Genomic DNA, 12004 nt, shown 5'->3' on the forward strand with positions numbered 1-12004 from the left:
TAACTCACTGAATGTTGCTGGTACCCTCGTAAATGGCACCAATCTTGCTGTCCCGGAAGAACTTCTCGGCCAGGCCCTCGCGGACGAAGCCCATGCCGCCCATCCACTCGACGGCCAGGCCGCTCACGCGCCCGGCCACCTGGGACGCGTACAGCTTGGCCATGGCGGCGTCGCGCACAAAGTCCTCGCCGGCCTCCTTGCGGCGCGCCGCGTTGTACACGAGCGCGCGCGCGGCCGCGATGTCGACGTAGGCCTGCGCCATCTGGTGCTGCATGCCCTGGAACTCACCGATGAGCTGCCCGAACTGGCGCCGGTCGTTGTAGCAGTACCGCGCCGCGTTCTCCCACGCGCCCAGCGCGAGGCCCGTCATCTGCGCCGCGATGCCTATTCTGCCCTCGTTGAGGATCCCGATGGCGTACTTGTACCCCTGGCCCTTGTCGCCCAGCAGGTTCTCGCGCGGGATCTCGACGTCGTCAAAGTTGAGCACGCAGGTGCTGCTGGCCTTGATGCCCAGCTTCTTCTCCTTCTTGGCGATGGAGAAGCCCTTGGTGCCCTTCTCGACGATGAAGGCCGAGATGCCGCGGTAGCCCTGCGACGGGTCTAGGTTGGCAAACACGATGAAGAAGTCGGCCTCGACCGAGTTGGTGATCCACATCTTGGACCCATTGATCGTGAACCCGTCGGCCGTCTCAGTCGCCCGCGTGGCCAGCGCGAACGCGTCCGAGCCGCTCACGGGCTCGCTCAAGCAAAACGACCCGACCGTCTGGGTGGCCAGGCGCGGCAAGAACCGCTTCTTGATGTCGGCCGAGCCCCAGCGCAGCACGGTCGTGTTGACGAGCGTGTTATGCACATCCACCAGCACGCTGACCGACGGGTCGACGCGCGCGAGCTCCTCGATGCCCACGATGGCCGACGTGAAGTTCATGCCGGCCCCACCGTACTCCTCGGGGATCTCGATCCCCATCAGCCCCTGCTCGAACAGCTGCTCCACGATGGCCGGGTCCATGGCCTCGGCCTCGTCCATGTCGCGGACCTTGGGCAGGATCACGTTGTTGGCGAACTTTTGCACCGCATCGCGCATCGCCGTCTCCTCCTCGGACAGGTGCGTTATAGGGGTGGGCGTGAGCCCGGCGAGGTCGGAGCGGCGGGGCGGGGTGGTGGAGAAGGCGCGGGATGTGCTAGGTGTTGGAAACGTGTCAGTCGAGCGGCATTGGAAGTGCTCGGGGTCGATGGTGCCTACTATTGGATGCTAGGAGCAAGTGTCCTTGAAGGCATGCATCGTCGTGCAGGGACTGCTATTCTCGCGGACGCAACTCCATGGCCTCTCCGGAGGGCCGGACGTGCCAGCCGGGCAATGGACGACATTTTTGTCTCGGTCAGGGGGAAGGGGGTGTTGGGAGTCGGCTAATGACCAGCTCTTGTCTCGCCTGAAGCTCAAGGTGAGAAGGTAACAGGAAATAGTGAAAGCAAGCGTGGCTAACAAGAGTTATTAACACAGAAAAGCAAAAACAAAAGCTCGAGCGGTCAGAGCAAATTAAGGGATAGTCCAACAAGGCGCCGTCGAGGCGATGGTGTCCGGTCCGTCCAGGCGGGCGCCAGAAGCCGAGGCTAGCCAGCCCGCTGGAGGGGCTCCTCTCCGTCAGCAATGCTCGGCCTTGGCGTACGACATTCCCAGCCGAGCGTCCAGGCCAGGGGCCACCCTGCGAGCAATTGAGCCAATCAGACGAGGCCCCGCCCTGGGGGACTGGGCATGTGATTTCGCGCAGGCGTTTTTTTCAGCCCCGGGCGGCGGAGAAAGCAATCGTCCGGGGAAGGGGACAGAAGACCCCACAACGGCTCAGCTCATTGTCCCACCAATCAAGCCGCGCTCTTGGGGCGGCGGATGGATTGGTAGCAACAGCAATTGAAGCCGTCCCAAACGCCAGCGAAAACGACACTGCCTTCCATCTGCGCCGGCAGCAGAAGCCCCGCCGTCGCCCGCCCATGCTGTTGCGACACCTCCTCGCCCCGGCCCTGCGCCGCCCGGCGCTTCCCAAGCCCGCCCTCCGCGCGGCAATCCCGCTCAAGCCCGCCCAGCCCGCCGCCCTCATCGCTGCAAGACGAACATTTGCCACGACCGCACCACGCCCCGCGACGCTGATGCAGGTCCTGAGGGTAAATCCCCCCCTCGCGCGCTCTACCGATGCGGCCCCTGCCAAGTCGCCTTTGCTGACCCCCTCCCTCTCCCGCAAACAAACAGGGCTGCCGCAAGAAGCAAAAGGCGCGCGGCGCCACCTCGCCCGCCCTGACCAACATGCGCGCCCCAGCCATGAAGGGCGTCTGCCTCAAGGTCGGCGTCGTCCGCCCCAAGAAGCCCAACTCGGGCGAGCGCAAGACGGCCCGTATCCGCCTGTCCAACGGCCAGCACGTGACGGCCTACATCCCCGGCGAGGGTCACAACATCCAGCAGCACTCAGTCGTCCTCATCCGCGGCGGCAGGAAGCAGGACTGCCCCGGTGTCAGGTACCACTGCGTCCGCGGGGCCATGGACTTGGTGAGTTTTGGGGGGACGAAGCAGGAGAAGAAAATGGGTGCTATATCTGTCTTGTTGCTAACGGTCTTGTTTTTTGCCATCAAGGGTGGCGTCACCAACCGCGTTACCAGCAGGAGTAAATACGGGACCAAGAAGCCCAAGAAGGCATCCGTGGGCTAGGGGTTTTCAGCTCTTCACTGTAACACACACCATTGTAGAATGAGAATTAAAGCGATCACGAAGACGCCACTTGGGCCCTTGCTCCCACCAGTCAAGACCGCAACCTGTTCGAATCCCTTGTTAATCCTATCGCTGGGGAGGTATCCACTGGTGTGTGTGTGTGTGGTGTAATCCACGAGGCGTTGCCTGGAGAAAAAAACAATATTTGCATAATGGTTTAGTCCAGCGCACACCAAGTCCCCTTTGCTACTTTTGTCCTTCGTTGGTCTGTACCCTCCTGACGCCTCCCTCTCGCTTGTCCCAGTTTCCGCTAAAGTCCTGCCCTGTTGCTTTCAAGTGCGTGCAAGGGAAAGGTACCAGATCTGCTGGCTTCTCCCTAACCAGTTGTGAAAAACAGCAAAATTTAAAACCCGGATATCTCAGTCGTTGGAATGAAAAGGGCTCTTATGAGGAATGAGGATGGAAAATGGGCATAAGGAAATTACAACTAGAATCTATCGTCTCAATTTCAATGGCGTGCCGTTGCCACACACACGCACCCCGGACCTTTCTCACGTTAGTCTGTCTGGTTCTCCCAGCCCTCGGGCTTCTTCTGGCCCGTGACATCGAAATACCGCGACGTGCCTAGTCACATGATTGTTAGTGTCATGAAAGAACACAGGATACAGAAGGCACAGAGCGGCCTGCCGACGCAGCAAGACTTACAGGAGTAGCCCTTCCAGTCAAAGTTCTCCTTGGGGTTACAAGAGCACTTAAGCTGAGTGCGAACCTTCTCGCCCGTCGGGCAGTGTGTGAAGGGCACGTGCCAGTAGGCGATGTCGTTGAAGAAGTGGATCTCCTCCTTCTTGAGCATCAGGCCGGCAGCGATCGAGTGGACGGGGGCGTCACCCCAGCGCTCGTAAAAGAAGCCGCCGTCCTTGTCAAGGGCATCAAAGTAGTCGATGTACTGCTTGGAGCGAAGCCAGTTCAGGCTGCCAATCTCAAAGTTGGACCACTATGTGAGTCTAGGTTAGCATATATACATGTGACACAACGGGGCTGATCTTTCAAGGCACAAGGACTTACGAAATGGCACTTGTTGTACGTCTCGCCGCCGTCGTCGCTGAGGAATCCCATGGTGTTGCCCTCGACAATGTGCTCCGGGTGGGCCTTCATGAACTTCTTGGTGCTGTCCCAAAGCGTGGGAATAGTCTCGATGTACTCGTACAGACTCAGAACAAAGCTGTACTTCTTCTTGTTCTCGTGCATGAAGCGGAAAGGGTCGTAGTGGATATCGCAGTACAGCTTGATACTCGGCTCCACACGCCAGTAGTAGTCGTAGTTGAGCATCAACTCCTGGCGGAAGAAGAAGCCCGACTCGAAGCGGCACATGTGACGGTAGCTGACCGAGTCGCCATAAATGATCTTACGCTGCTTCATGTCTTCTCGGACTTTTGCCGCCTTGTCCTTATCAATCCACTCGGGGAAGGACCAGTGCTCCTTGGGGATGAGACCGTAGTGTGTCTTTCCTGAGCAGAGCGAGCTCGTCACCGCTTTGAACGTGTCGTCGAAGGGCTGGTCGTTGAGGAAGACCCAGTCGTAGTTGTAGCGCTTGTTGAAGCGGTCCTCGACCTGGCGGATCGAGTCGGCAATCTCCCACACGTCCGAGTTGCGGGCGAGCGTCACAAAGGTCGCGTTCATGCGGGGTCCGGGTGCGATACTGACGAGGTCCTCCCACTCGGGCAGGCCGGGCGTCATGGCCATGGGGTGCTCGGCGCCGCTGCCCTTGACCGGGCTCTGGGGCTTCGATGACGGCTTCGAGGTGGATGACTCGGCCTTGGCGCCGGCCGGCGCCGGCGCCTTGGTCAGGGTCTCTTGCTTGGCGGGCGCGGCCTTGGGGTCGTTCGCTGGCGTGTTCGGCTGTGCTGCCTTGTCGTTGTTCAGGCCGCTCTGGCCGCCGCTGGCGTAGCCATCAGGCCGCAGGACAGCGCCATCGTAGGAAGAGTGTGAGACGAAGTAAAAGATGGCGATGACCTGTTGGAACAAATTGGGTTAGTCGAGCACGCGAAATCGATGCCCCAGTCCTTTGGGCTGGGCTTCGACGCAATGGCCTCGGGCAAAGGGATGCGGTGGGGGACAGAACGGCGTCAACGTACAAAACAAGAAAAAAGAATGTATCGCACGTAGCGAGCGCTACCAGCCGCCATCTTGAATACTCGCAGGCGTTTGTAGCGATGGGGTGCAAATGTTGGCAGATGGAGATGGATGAGGTGCGGCGATGGGTCGAGGGCGGACAGATCGCCTGTGGTTTATTCCCTGCACGCACGGCTGGAAAAGAGGTCAAGAGTGCTTGGCAGGTCAAGTCGATCAAGAAAAAAGGGGGTGTGGGGTGCCGGCTGACGACGGCGCAGGGGGCGGGCAAGGGATGAGCAGTTCAGGTTGAGCAACACGCGGTGCTACCCACACCACAGGCGCGGGCGGGGAGAGAGGGGAGGGCTAATGATCAGTAGCTGGAGATCAAAATTGGTTGGTGATGAGGTGGCAAGAAGTTGGGTTTCGCGCGGAGGAAAATGGAGAAGAAGTTGAGAAACCGCCAAGAAAAACGCATCAAGCAAGCACGCTCAAGCAAAACGGAACAGCGATGGCAGGCATGGGGCAGGACATCAAAATCAACCCATCGAGCGCCAGAGGGAAGGAACACCCCAGCCAGGTGTCAGTCAGCACTGAGTGCTCTCATGCGTATTTGTTAGCGTCACCCTTGCCTCCGCCTAGCGTGACCGAACACTCAGTCCCTGGCATCCCGGCAGATGGCGTTGGATCCATTATCAAATCGATCCCGAGGACGTCAAGTCCTTGCCCGAATTCAGGCCCCTGGAAGCACCGGGGATGCATCGCTCCTCTGAGAAATTCGGGGTCGGATGGGGTCTCCAACATGGTCCCCGCAGCACATGCCTAGGCGGCCACTCCAAGATCGCCTCATATAAACATACGACACTATCTGCGAGTGTGGTGACCGGAACACTCAGCTGTCGCTATCGCCATCCGGGATCCTAGACATGGTTAATGACGAGCTCACTTGGCGCATCAACTTTCTTTTTCTTTGCTCCCTGCGTCCCTCGATTGCGTCTAGACCTCGATGGCCGCACTTGAGAAACGTCCTAAACTGGTGCTAGTATGCGTTAGCTATCCTGGCTGAAGGATCTAACCCCTTTTCTCCGTGCCGGCTTCCAGGCGTTATCTTGTTCGTATTGCATGCTGGCTGTTCAGCGTTCAGGCAACGTCGATGGCGGTGGTCTGTTCGCCCCATCAGCCAGCCCACTTGCCGCCCGCCACTTCCATGTTCCCCGCGGGTCTCTTCGACGTGCGCCGAGAGCAGGGCAATTAATTCCTCGGTGTGCATGTGAGGACGACTTAGACCTGCATGTCGAGACTACATTGTGTGGCTTCCTCCGCACTTTGTGTTTGGCGCCAGGTGCCGCGAGCCTGTCGGCCTCTGGTCCTGTCTCGCCCGCTTTAATTCACCTGCAGATGCCCTGCATGGTGCTCCGTAAACTGCGAAATAGAGCGGTCTGCATGGCTTGGGGTCCATGTAATATCAAGGATAGACACTCAACAGCCACCAACAAGGCTCTTGCAAAGCAGTCGCCGATGGAATTTCCATTTTTCGGCTTTCCTCCGTGATGCCCCTTCATTCTTTGTTATTCATGCCATGCTGTTGGGTCCAAGAAGAGTTGGTGGTGGCCACTGAGTCTGCCCCAGATGACCCATCTGCCCGCCCGGTGGCGCACCGTGAGCTTTATCGATAATGAACAGCTCTTTTAGAGATTCCTCAAGCGGGGCGGCTCATGTGACCAAACGCATGATCTCACTTCGATGGCGCCAGCACGGCCCTTTGCGTTCGGCCGCACCAGCACAACATCCATTTCCCCACCATCATTTTCCCGCCGCATTTTGACGTTGGGCCTCTCAATCCTTCGCCAACGCCCGACTTTGGCCACTCCTCACACCCACGCATCCTCGCCGCCGGTGCTGTCACGACCGGGCCTGCGTCTGTCCTTGGGGCTTGCCCTGGCCTTTCCTTTCTTCCGCTCCGCGCTGACTTCCTGCTTCTCATCGGCTATTCGTCTTTTTGTTCCTGCTGCTGTCCCCGTCGACTGCGCATCGTTTCCCGCCGGCCACCAAACCACCGCCTCATCTTTCTGCTGCATCATCATCATGGTGGATTCCAGAGCTGTTTGGTGGATAATCTTGGTTTCAGCATAAATGTGAGCATCTTCTCCTCGTGCTCGTCGCCTCTTTGAATCTGACGGACGGGGGCTATCCGACTGGGCTCGTTCGCGCCCACCGACCAGCCCATTACATCCACCTTGCTTCCTCTCTGTCCTCAATCCCAAACCCCGAACAGCAGCTACACCTCCCAAACTCTTTCCTTCTGAGCCCGTGATAGCGTGTTTACTGCCGCACAATCATCCATCCTTGCCCATATATCAACGCTTGGCACTTTGTGGCGGCTTTGATCGATGAGTCTTTTATCCCCCGTTGTGCACCTGCCTTTCGCTCCCAACTCTGTACCTAGAGATAGATACATCACCACCACGATTCTCGCTGACCCCTCCTTCACCCATCATAGTTTCTCTCGCTCTCCCTCTTGACTTCCCTTGCCATCCGCCAAGATGTCTTTCTTCGGCTTCGATACGTCCGGCCATAACAAGGCCGCACCTGGCTTCTCTCAGGCCCATGATCCGTTTGCCGGTCTCCGACATGGCGACGACGGGGGAGATGCGCTTGAGTTCGAAGACACCTACGATGGCCTAGGCGATCAGCTAGACGAAACGGACGACGCCTTCAATGACGATACTTTTGGTGGCGGGGGTGAAGCGAACGTCGGCAAGGTTGGCAAAGACTTCGACTTCTTCGGGCAGACAGCCAAGGTGGCCAACGCCATCGACGAGGAGTCCGTCCGCTACAGCCGTCAGCACCCTGCTCCTCGCGTAGCTGCGCCTATAGTGGACTACCAGTATCCCAACCATGCGTCGCAGCATGCTCCCCAGCCCGTTCGTTCGGGCTATGAGAAGTACAGGGACCCCGAGCCGGTTCCCGAGCTCCAGGCTGATACCGCGCTCTGGGGTATGGCGCCTAAGCGACAGCCCTTTGTGACAACCCCCACTCCAGGGGCCGCTGCGCAGTTCCCGCCCGCTGCCAGCAGGAAGATGATGAGCCTGGAGGAGGTTGAAGCTGCCATGCGGGCACAGTCGAAGAAACCCGAGCCCTCACCCATCCAGGCCCACCAGCACCTTGCGCAACCTCAGGCTCCTCAGTACTCTGTGTCTGCCCCTACTCAGCAGCCTATGGAATTCCTGTATGCCCAGCATCAGCAGCAGCAACAGCAACAGCAACAGCAGCTCCATCGCATGCCTTCCCCCGCCGATCATGGTCACCCCGTGGACCTGAACATGTCGCACGGACCCGCGCACACTGGTCCGATATCTATCCTTCAGCGACCACAGTCCAAGACGCCTGTTGGATCTCAGCCCCCCCACGTGCCCCAGCAGGCTCCTGTTGTCCACCATCAGCAAAATGCCCAGGCGCCCGTGTCGAAGCCCATGCAAATTCTGCAGAACCCGAACCGCCACGTTGGATCCAACGCGGCTCATGCTGCACACCAGCGCCAGCAAGGTCCTTACCCACCGAACATTCTAGCGCACCCCTCGCAGCTGGCCCAGCTGAACGATGAGGAGAAGAATGCCTATCTGGAGCAGGAGGCACGCCGCGCCAAGCGCAATCACAAGATCTTCATGCTTTCCAAGGATAACGGTCTCATGACACCTCAGGACAAGAACTTTATCACTAGGATCCAGCTCCAGCAGCTGGTTGCTGCCACTGGCAACCCCATCGACCAGGGGACTGATGATAACCTCTCCGAGGACTTCTACTACCAGGTCCACTGCCAGATCCGTGGCGGTCACCGCCAGCACCCCGGCCAGCCGCTCAACAACTTTGCACAGACTTATCTGTACCAGACTGGGAGTCGGCAGAATGGAGCTCGCCGCCAGCACCGTGGGCCTGAGAACCACGTCCAGCGGATGGAGCAGCAGGTCCAGCGCGCTGTGGAGGCGGCCAAGAACAAGCCCAAGAACAAGCAGCTCGTAATCGAGGGCTCCCTGGGCAAGATCTCGTTCAGCAATGCCAAGACACCAAAGCCCCTGCTTAACATCAAGCGCAACGACAACGCGGATGTCCAGCGCCCTGGTAGCTCTCACCGGACCACAACGTCTGCCGCCGTCAACCGCAAAATGCTCCTTGCCGATGTCGAGAAGGTGTATAGCAGCCTCATGAAGATGGAGGACCATAATCGCAAGATGCCGCCCCCGCCCAGCGAGCTTGGCAACAACGTCGAACTCGCTCACCAGCACGCACACTGGTCGCATGTGGCGGAGCAACTGAACAACCAGCTCTGGAACGAGCTCAAGGTTCACGAGCCCATCGGTGCTACCGTCATTCACCCTTTCATCGCCTTCCTCTCATGCCCCAAGGGTAAGAAGGCCATTCCTCGTGTTTTCCGCCATATCAACCACGAGCAGCGCCTGTCCATTCTCACTATGATTGTCCTGCACCTCGACAAGCTCGACGTGGTTCGCGGTGCTGCCAGCGACGATGGCGAGACAATGCTCAACGCTGCTCTGCGCGAGAGCATAGAGCTGTTCTCGGTCGCTGTCATGGACACGCTCTTCAAGCTCATGTCAGAGCTCAACCTCGATATCGTCACCGGGGTTCTTGGAATTCTGTCTACTACCAATGTCGATCTCGTCGCTCGGTCCCGCATCGGAGCGTCTGTCTTGACCATGATCCTGTCCAGGGCCGAGATTCTGAAGCAGGCTGGAGCTCCCCAGCCACTCTTGGATAGCTGGTATGTCCTCTCCCTATCCGACATGCCTTGTCACTTAGTCCCTTTGACGCAATGCTAATAACTTGAAAGGACTTCTACATACAACAAATTCTTCAACATTCTGGAGGCAACTCTACCACGAATCTTCCCTGGCTCGGTCAACTCGGGGCAAGATATCTACGTCTGGCAGCTACTTGCCGCGCTTGGGATCGGCGCGAACCAGGACCAGCAGCAACGGCTTGTTCTCGGCGTCAAGGATCGCGTTATGGACACCGTGGCTCTCTCCAAGACGCTTCCGGCGGACATGGCGTCGTTGCGCCTCCAGAACGTGAACTTGTTCATGCGCTCTATCGGCTTGGATGTTGAGCTGCTGGTGTGAAACGATCTCACATGGTTTTCGCATCGCACCACAATTTTTGGAAGACTCCCTTCATATATCTTCCATGTCTCGGTTACCCTGGCTACATGCTAGGGAAAGATTCAGCAGCCCGAAGCGGGAAGCCTCGTGGAGAGGCATTGTGGAATGAGCATCAAGATGGCTCAAAATTGGGCGGCCAAACAATTTAAAGGGGGGTCTGAGTGACATGTGGCGACACAATCTGACATGAGGACGAGGAACATGATAGTTATTTGTCCATTACAAGGAGCAAATACGCGGTCTATGGGGGATTTAGGGCTCGCAGTGAACCTGTGGAGGGGATCGCCGAGGGAAGCTGAGCGTGAGAACTTGAGGAAGTGCCATTACTCGCTGTTCCGTCGGTCAAGTGGTATGGCCATTTATAAGGCGCAGAGGGCGGCCTCCACGGCGGGAGATGGAAGTGGGAATCGTGGCGGTAGCTTGATGGATCAAGCAGAATATTGAGGGCTTCTGTGAAAATCAGGGGTATGGGGAGTGGAAAATATGGTTACGAAGCTGGTTGGAGTATTTTAAACACCGATTCAACAACGTGCCATCGTCGCCAAGTAGTGATATGGGGCAGAATTTTCTTCTATTCGCTGCCGGGTACGAGGTCTCTGGTATCCTTGGGCCTGGAACGGCCGGGATGCCTGGCGACCCCGCGAGGTGGCTGGCAGTTGAAATATGATGCGTCGTATATACTCGTCATTTATCAGGGAGGAGGTTTCGTGGAATTGTACGTCCATTGATACACTTTTGTATTTGCAACACCGTGTATGCTGTGGTAAAAAGGATATGAAAAACCAGCCGTCCCCCCGAAACAGAAAAGCCGATGCACCCAACTCCTGGCCCTTTACCTGCCCTGCCAATAATGCATAGAGATAACCGACCCAAGACCATGCAAACACCAAACAGGCCCGGCGGACAGAGTAAGCCCTAATCTCGTCCCCGGTCGATGATGCACTAGTCTACATCCATGGCCGTCGCGCTGGTCGCCCCTGCTCTCGACTTGCTAGCCTTGCGCGCCGACGCCGCTTGTGGTGGTGCCGCGGAGGCAGACCTCGACGGCTGCGCACCACCCCCCTGCTCGTCCTCGGCCTTGGCGGCGCCCGGCGGGGGCAGCTCGAGGCCGCTGACGACGTGCAGCAGCTTCGTCTCGTCCCAGCCGGTGCCGAGCCTGGCTACGCGGTCGACGAGGCGGCCCTCCTCTCCGCCGTCATGGTCGTCGGCGGCGGCGGCCGCCGCCTTGGCCTGTTCCTTGCCTTTGCCCTTGTCCTCTTCGGCCGCAGCCGCCGCGGCAGAAGAGTGGTGGTGGTGGCCGCCGCCTTCGAGCCCGCGGTGCACGAGGCTCTCCTCGTACACGGCCCAGGCGTCGTCGGCGCTCTCGTCGACGTAGGCCAGGCGCCGCCACTGCTCCGTCTGCACGGCCTTGAGGCGGTCCGCCATGGTCACCTCGGCCCCCGCCGCGCCGCTGTCGTCGCTCTCGACGGCGCCCGCCGACTTGACCGTCATGTGCACGGCGCGCGGCGCGGGGCCTGATGAGCCGCCGGGGCCGCCACCACCGCCGGAGCCCTGGCCGCCGCCGCCGCCGCCACCGGGGCCGTTGGCGCCCGGCTCTGAGCCACGGCGGGTGGCGCGCTCGAGCTCGGCCTTGGCGTCGATGTGGTGGAGTTGGGGGCGGAGGAGGGCGAGGTTGGTGATCGGGGTGAGGTGGATGTTGTCTTTGTTGGTGCGTGTCAGTCTACTGGGGTCGGTCGGGTGTGGGGGTGGGTGCTTTGTGGTGCAAAGATGCAAACATACCGCCGCTGAAGACGCCGATCATGTATCTGGTTTGGCTGTCCCCCGTGGCGATCTGGCCGCCCAGCGTGTGCGTGCGCAGGACCTTGTCGCGCCGGATGGCCTCGTTGAAGTCGGCGGCGGCGACCCCACCACCAACAACCTCGATGTCATCGTCTCCGCCGCCGCCGCCGCCACCTCTCCTCCCGCCGCCGCCGATGCCGCCGGCCTTGGCCTCGGCGGCCGTGATGCGCAGCGCGGGGCGCCGACGCCG

At 59.3% G+C, this 12004-nt stretch overlaps 6 protein-coding genes across 6 annotated transcripts; 2 read left to right on the plus strand and 4 right to left on the minus strand.

Annotated features, from left to right (window-relative positions):
* Window positions 1-4: 4 nt before the first annotated feature.
* Window positions 5-1660, minus strand: GGTG_13930 (hypothetical protein; the record flags this gene model as incomplete). The annotated part of the gene is made up of 2 exons (XM_009231855.1): window positions 1241-1660; window positions 5-1178 (listed from the first exon to the last, which is right to left on the minus strand). The coding sequence occupies exons 1-2, from the start codon at window positions 1363-1365 to the stop codon at window positions 5-7; spliced, it is 1299 nt and encodes a 432-aa protein (XP_009230119.1). The 5' UTR covers window positions 1366-1660.
* Window positions 1661-1818: 158 nt separating this feature from the next.
* Window positions 1819-3243, plus strand: GGTG_13931 (30S ribosomal protein S12). Its single transcript, XM_009231856.1, has 3 exons — window positions 1819-2154; window positions 2240-2533; window positions 2618-3243. The coding sequence occupies exons 1-3, from the start codon at window positions 1984-1986 to the stop codon at window positions 2690-2692; spliced, it is 540 nt and encodes a 179-aa protein (XP_009230120.1). The 5' UTR covers window positions 1819-1983; the 3' UTR covers window positions 2693-3243.
* On the minus strand, window positions 2839-5052 carry GGTG_13932 (alpha-1,2 mannosyltransferase KTR1). The gene is made up of 4 exons (XM_009231857.1): window positions 4828-5052; window positions 3758-4705; window positions 3398-3686; window positions 2839-3316 (listed from the first exon to the last, which is right to left on the minus strand). Exons 1-4 carry the CDS (start codon window positions 4876-4878, stop codon window positions 3249-3251), a joined length of 1356 nt encoding a protein of 451 aa, XP_009230121.1. The 5' UTR covers window positions 4879-5052; the 3' UTR covers window positions 2839-3248.
* A 662-nt stretch (window positions 5053-5714) lies between these two features.
* On the minus strand, window positions 5715-6888 carry GGTG_13933 (hypothetical protein; the record flags this gene model as incomplete). Its single annotated transcript, XM_009231858.1, has 2 exons — window positions 5715-6357; window positions 6679-6888. The coding sequence occupies 2 exons, from the start codon at window positions 6886-6888 to the stop codon at window positions 6190-6192; spliced, it is 378 nt and encodes a 125-aa protein (XP_009230122.1). The 3' UTR covers window positions 5715-6189.
* Window positions 6595-10816, plus strand: GGTG_13934 (topoisomerase II). Its single transcript, XM_009231859.1, has 3 exons — window positions 6595-6936; window positions 7302-9578; window positions 9648-10816. Exons 2-3 carry the CDS (start codon window positions 7345-7347, stop codon window positions 9934-9936), a joined length of 2523 nt encoding a protein of 840 aa, XP_009230123.1. The 5' UTR covers window positions 6595-6936; window positions 7302-7344; the 3' UTR covers window positions 9937-10816.
* Window positions 10704-11993, minus strand: GGTG_13935 (hypothetical protein; the record flags this gene model as incomplete). The annotated part of the gene is made up of 2 exons (XM_009231860.1): window positions 10704-11675; window positions 11755-11993. Coding segments are annotated over 2 exons (997 nt in total), but the record flags the coding sequence as incomplete, so codon positions are not given.
* Between the last annotated feature and the right edge of the window lie 11 nt (window positions 11994-12004).

The sequence above is a fragment of the Gaeumannomyces tritici genome (assembly GCF_000145635.1).
Source record: "Gaeumannomyces tritici R3-111a-1 unplaced genomic scaffold supercont2.82, whole genome shotgun sequence".
In the NCBI taxonomy this organism is placed as follows: Eukaryota; Fungi; Ascomycota; class Sordariomycetes; order Magnaporthales; family Magnaporthaceae; genus Gaeumannomyces; species Gaeumannomyces tritici.